The sequence below is a fragment of the Bidens hawaiensis genome, unplaced genomic scaffold (assembly GCF_021521415.1).
Source record: "Bidens hawaiensis isolate Kalapana, Puna unplaced genomic scaffold, B.hawaiensis_p1.1 tig00022323_1, whole genome shotgun sequence".
NCBI classification, from domain to species: Eukaryota; Viridiplantae; Streptophyta; class Magnoliopsida; order Asterales; family Asteraceae; genus Bidens; species Bidens hawaiensis.
The window spans coordinates 148,417-154,862 of NW_027493474.1; the positions used below are offsets into that span (position 1 = coordinate 148,417).

The 6,446-nt window shown below is 40.2% G+C and overlaps 1 protein-coding gene across 1 annotated transcript; it reads right to left on the reverse strand.

The window, feature by feature from the left end:
• Positions 1-1,294: 1,294 nt before the first annotated feature.
• Positions 1,295-2,354, reverse strand: LOC143565358 (uncharacterized). Its single transcript, XM_077052347.1, has 2 exons — positions 1,977-2,354; positions 1,295-1,897 (listed from the first exon to the last, which is right to left on the reverse strand). The coding sequence occupies exons 1-2, from the start codon at positions 2,352-2,354 to the stop codon at positions 1,295-1,297; spliced, it is 981 nt and encodes a 326-aa protein (XP_076908462.1).
• Positions 2,355-6,446: the final 4,092 nt, after the last annotated feature.

Genomic DNA, 6,446 nt, shown 5'->3' on the forward strand with positions numbered 1-6,446 from the left:
AGACATGAAGTCTAGCCTAAAATCATTATTAAAAACAATCCTAAACAAGTATTAAAAACAAAGAGGAAAGACATGACAAATAATGAACAAGGAACGAAATTTAGAGCGATAAAACCCTTTGCAATTGATCCTTGAACACCCGTATGAAAGAACTCTCGATCCTCCTTGGTTCCTAGCTTCGAAATACCTTCAAAACGTTTGTTCTATCTCCAAAATCGGCTGCCAAAAGTTTTCAATTCGTCTAGGTTTGCAATCTTAAGTTTATATAGCGAGAAAAGGGCTTGGAATTGCCAAAATATGTTGACCAGAATGCCTAGGCGCCCCGCGACCGGCCTAGCCTTCCCCGTCGCGTGGCGCAGCGCCCTCCAGGAGGAGATTTTTTTTTTTTTATTTTATTAAATACCTTGTAAAATCTTGATAAATCTTCTTCCTTGAACTCCAAGTAACTCTTAGAAACTTCTAGACCTTCTTTTCCTTGACTTTCAAACCACCATCTACATGCAAACAAATCAAAACACTAAGTGGAATAATCATGTAATCATTAACGAGCAAAACAAACTTAAACTTCTCATGAAAAGATAGAAATAATTAAGTTTAACATGCAAGACAACAAAAGATATAAAACACGTAAACATATAATAAACTTGACTCAAAACCTAAATTAATAAAATATGAACTAAACACGAACTAAATCGTACTTGAAACATTAAAGAAACACAACTTTACAAGGGATTCGAGATGTATAAATAGATGTATATCAATGTTCCGCAATAGTCCGCGGGACACCAGTCATGTCCGCAGGTTGCCATGCGAATACATCAATGTTCTTTGTTAATAACTGTTTCAAAAAAGTCCTCACTGTCTCAGAGATAGCAGGTCCAATTGTTACAGTTTGTTCTGGGAATTTCTTGTCTAATACCCATTTTTCAGGTTCAGTCCTTTGAGTGTGTTTTGGAATTTTGTTGGGCTTTGAGCTTTCTGTTGTGAAGCAATGTCGATTAACATGAATTATTGATACACCGGTGCGGGTTGGAACCCCTACCGCACCGTGAGCTGTGGATGGGTGAGCATTAAAGTCACCGATTGCTTCTCGCCCTAAGATGATGTCATGTTTGGAAGTTGCTGGAAGGACCAAAAACTCAACTTCCTCGTTTCTTGAATGAATCCCGTCACTTAAAGTGACTGGGAAGGAAATCACCCCTCGCGGGTGCATTACCTCCCCTCAAAATCCAGATACGGGAGCATGAATAGGCTTCAATTTCTCTTTATCTTCCTCATCGAGTTGCTCAAAGCACTATTCGTACATGATGTCAGATGTATTATTAGTGTCAAAGAAAACATATTGGGAACGATAGTGGCCGAAGAGAGCAGTGATGATCAAGGGGTTTTTGTTACTAGGACCTCCTTTGATTCGTGAAAAAATCACTGGCTCATTCTTCCACGCTTCATCATCGGACTCTCTTCTTTTCCCTCCCACCTTATATCCGCCTTGGATCATATGAACGTTTAAGTCCTTGACTTGCATTTTTGGCGGGCCCTGGTTATCTCGCGCGGGAGCCTTACTAGTCCCAGGCTTTCCACCTTTCACCAAATGTCCAAGTTTCCCGGATTTTACAGCCGCCTCAATCTCGCTTTTTAAAGCATTACATTCGTTCGTTTTGTGACCAATGTCATCGTGAAACGAACAATGTTTTTTGGCATCAAGGAATGACCTCCTTGTGAGTGGCTGTGGTTTCCTAAAATTAACATTCTCTATGGTGAGAATTTCAGCGGGAGTCTTTGAAAGTGAAGTCCAATTGTTGGGACATCGGTTCGAGGGTCCCGCTTTGTTTTTATTATCAATGAGAGATCTCGCGTCGAATGGCTTTGACACCTCCGTGTTTGGCTGAAGTCTTGACTAGATTCATCCCTTTGCCTGTTTATTAGGTCGTGGAGTTTGGAACTCTACTTTAAACTTCAGCTTTGAATTATTATACCCCCAATGTTTTTTCGGTTCTGGCAAACAACTTTTCCGCGGGCATGATATCATCCCATTCCTGTGGCATTCCATCTCTTCCAGTTAGTGTGCGGATCAACGCATCACACTTGACATTTTTGCGGAAGGCACCACGAAGCATGTCGTTGCTTATCCCACCGATGTTCAGACTTTCGTCATTGAATCGGGTAATAAAATCTTCCACAGATTCGTTATCTCGGCGGATAACGTCCAGAATTTCTGACTGGTCACGAGTATGCTTCTTTTGCTGGCTAAACTGAGAAAAATTTTTCACCAGATCATCCCAGCTTGAGATTTGACCATCAGGTAACTTTTCAAACCATTCTCGCGCTGCCACTGTTAGTGTCAATGCGAACATGTGACGCTAATAGGGAAGCGCCCAACCGCTAACACCACCTACTGCCATGAAGTTTTGAAGATGATCGCTTGGATCAGTCATACCATTGTATTTACCCATCGAAGTAGGTATCTTAGCATTGATAGGAAAAGGTGTTGTAGCGATGCTTGCTATAAACTTCGATTCTTTAGCAAAAGCTGTTGGGTGATACGGTTTAGTGAAATCTTCTTCCGCATCGCTGTGATATACAGTATGACGGATTACATCTTGCGGGTGACTACTTCTCTCCCGCGGGAGAATCCTACTGTCACCAGTGTAAAAACTGAAGTCTCCTGGATGATAAGTTGAATCGTAACTATCATACTCATCTACGTAAGATGGCATCCGCATGTCTATACGAGGATGAGGATGCAACCTTCGTAGTTCACCAAACTCTTGTTCTGTCTGTTGACTATAACGAATCTGACTTCCCCTTACTATTGTTGGAGGAGAAAGAGATCTCCGAGGAGTTTCTTCATAAGTCAGAGTCCGGGCGTGGAAACGCTCGTTACGCACTCGACGCTCATATTCGGCTGCCAAACTTTCTTGTTGTACACGGAGCCATTCCTCCGGAGATAGTGGTCCTCTAGATCTGGTATTATGTCGATGAGCTCTCGCCAAATCGGAATCGCCTGAATCATCCTCCAGATCTAATAATGATTGATTTCGGTGAGTGTCTCTCATAATTCGTCCGAGGTCACCCAGATTGGAACCTTCCGATGCTATAACACGTCCCAAATCAGTGGGGGTTAGCCCAGTTGGTGCAGTGACACACTCGAGGGTACGACCACCTGGTGTTGTATCGGTGGTTCGTGAACCTGGAGCCGTGACACGTGTGAAAACCCTTGAAGCAAAACCTTCAGGTATTTCCGTGTTAGTAACACGTGAAGTAGGTGCAGGAGTTCCTATCGGCCCCTCAGGAAGTTTACTCATATTAAACAAACCAAAAAACCAACGAAAACTTTATGCAATTCTAACACCAAAACGGATGGCGCCAATGAAGAAACACGGATCCGGTCTCCTATACGGGTCCTGAATCCAATGAGTCCACAGGGTAGGATATGATAACAACCAACACAATATGAGTACGACTTCCCAAAGTCCAGTGACCAGAACCTGCAAAACAGACACCGTGAGTCTCGTCACGGGAAGGACAAGAGGGGGAGTCTTCCCGTAACCACCCTCCGGCGTGAGAATCAGTACAGTTCTTAAGAGAGAAAGTACTAAAGTAAACAGAGTAAGTACAGTAGGAGTGATTGTGAGTGAATGGATACCTCATGCAGTTTGACAAGGTATTTATAGCTGAAGGATGTGGGAAGGTGATTGGGCCAGCTGTCCCTTTCTAGAAGATCTCAATAACCGTCTGGACGCGTGTCCCTTTGTGATAGGTTGAGCTATACATCCCAAGTGCATGGGTATAACAACCTGGACACGTGTCATCTTATGATAGGACGGATAAAGCCCTGACCATGTGCACGGTTATAACAACCTGGCCATATGTCCTTCATTCATTGGCTGACGAGTCACGTATCGCCCAAGAAAGCATCTTGGGGAACCTTTTGGAAAGTAATTAGTAAATAACAGCTGGCCTGAGGTATTGCCTCCCGGTCATCTTGTGCGGACGGATACTCCATCCTGCGGATGACTTCTTAGGGCGCCAGGATGCTTCTGCATGCGTCATGTGGGTGTTTCTACTTTAGACGGTTAAACGGGTGATCCATATGTCCCGCAGGTGGTATATGAGGGGTTCCTCTCCGACCCGCGGGTAGTACTTAAGAGTATTTGGGTCTTTTTGGTACCCTATCTCAATAGTTGTAAAACAAAACATATGAATTTGTTTGTTTTCCTTATATAAATTATTGAATGCACATTGCATTCTACATTCACGTTGATATGTGTGATGTTGCATAAATATATTGGTTTTACGTTTCTTGCTTGTGTGCTTGTCAAAGTGTTTGGCTTTTCTTTAAAAAAATAATTTTGTATCTAGATTATTTATGGGTTCACATGTGCGTTTAGTAATGGACATAATGTCATTATGACAGAGATTATTGTGAAAAATAATTTAATAGAACGTTAGGTGTACATGTGTGTGTTGTATTTTCGTAAACTTTACGAGTTAAGTTTTGTTCAAATTCATCTTGAATATATTGGTTCGGTCCAAAAATGTCAATTACATTCATCGTGAGCATGCCTTACATTTTTGCCTTACATCTTGAACATGTCTTTAATATATTGTTAGGTAAATATGTATGAATAGTTTGACAATATCGTCGATTAAATATGTGAGATATATTTGTCTCTGCCTCGTTTTTTTCTACTTGTTTTTACTTTTTAGCTGATTCATTTTGATCCGACTTGATTTGAGTTGACAAATTTTTGCACCCACCTACAAAAACTCCAAATCCAGCATTGCTCTCTCCAACTCTTCTCATTTAATCTCCTAACTAATATGTGGAATTTTTTATATTTAAAATCTATCTTCATACTAATCAAACATAAACTTTATCCCCTCTGTTGGCCAAAATTTTATCCATTAGTCTTATTTACGAGTTAAATCCCTTGTTAACTCTAAGAACTTACTAGGATGATGAGGTTCGAACGAGTCATAGTTACGCCATCACATACAGGGGCAGACCTATTAGCAAATCAAGGGGGGCGGCCGCCCACCTAAAAAATTTTTTTAGTATTATTTGTATGTGAAAATCTCGACCGCCCCCCTTAAAATTAGTGTTAAGTCCCGATGTCTCACACCCAAGAAAATATTTCCTGGGTCCGCCACTGATCACATACAATTATATGATTGAAAGAAACTATAATATTATGTCTTATTTATACGAATTATTTTATTTATCTAGAATAATAGAGAAGTTTGGCGACGCAACCACGTGATTGGTCCATGTTGCCTCACGTGGTTGTCGACTTATTTTTTTTTTTTTGCTTTTTATTTGTTTTTTGTTTTAATCCGCGTCAATTCGTTGCTGTAAACGTGAGTTTTTGTTACTGTTAATACCGTTAAATGAGTTTGGTCGAATTAGTGTCAGCTCTTGGTCGCAATGCGGTTTGTTTCCATACGAATCTTTTTTGCCAGCCCATTTCAGGCGAATTCAGATCAGTTCGCGGCCGCAACGCGCGTATATTTTTTGTTTCTTTAGTTCGGTCATCGTAACGAACGTAACGACAGCCCAGCGAATGCCAATTTTTTTTGGATTTTTTTTTGTTTTAGTTCCGGGATCGACAACGGTCGGCTTTTACCGACGCCCGAGTTTTCCTGGCTGACACCACCCTATTGGTCCACATCAACTTTTATACTTTTTTGTATTATATTTGGTTTTAATTTCGGTACAATAAAACATATCACCAAAACCGACTGAATTCGCGTCAACTTACTGGCTCAATGATTGGGGCTGACAACACTTGGATTTTATCATCGTTCGAGTTTTACTAACATGCGCTGGGTAAAAAGCTAGTTTGTTATAATTTGAGTGATAATTATACGTTGAAATATGTCTTATTATACTATTATAGTCAGTGTTTTAAAACCCGTTCAAACCGGCCGGTTAAACCGGATTTCGCACAGCAGGACGGTACTATGAGTACGGTATTTTTGACCGGTTTCCTTGAACATCGTATTGGCGGTTTTTGTCCAAAATACCGGTTTTACCGGCAAACCGATTTGAAGACCGAGAAAATTTTGAAATTTGTGGCCCATATTTTTTCAAAATTACTTTTAACCCAACAATTATTCACACGTGTAAATTTTAGGACTATTTTTTTAAAGTTGAGTGCTTTTGCGTTATTTTTCTAATATGGATTAACTTTTGGAGTATTTTTTGTTATAGAAATCATTTAGTTTTGTGTTATTTTTGGATTGAAGTTACATTTATAGGAAATTATAAGCTAACATATTCACATGGTTCAACCAGTTGAACTATATTTTAGTCCAATCCGATAAAAGTAAAATACCGGTTTTTAAAACATTGATCATAGTGAATGGATGAGAGACATCAGATACTCTTTGGAGTTTAGATTCCATATCTTGTCAGGTAAAGGTTGGTATAGATTGTGGAGAAA

What these genes read in the sequence shown, in the direction of transcription:
- LOC143565358 (XM_077052347.1), bottom strand. Translation starts at nt 2,354, where the DNA reads ATGTTCGCATTGACACTAACAGTGGCAGCGCGAGAATGGTTTGAAAAG. An exon ending in GAACCGAAAAAACATTGGGG is followed by an intron (nt 1,898 to 1,976) that starts GTATAATAATTC and finishes GGATGAATCTAG; the next exon opens with TCAAGACTTCAGCCAAACAC.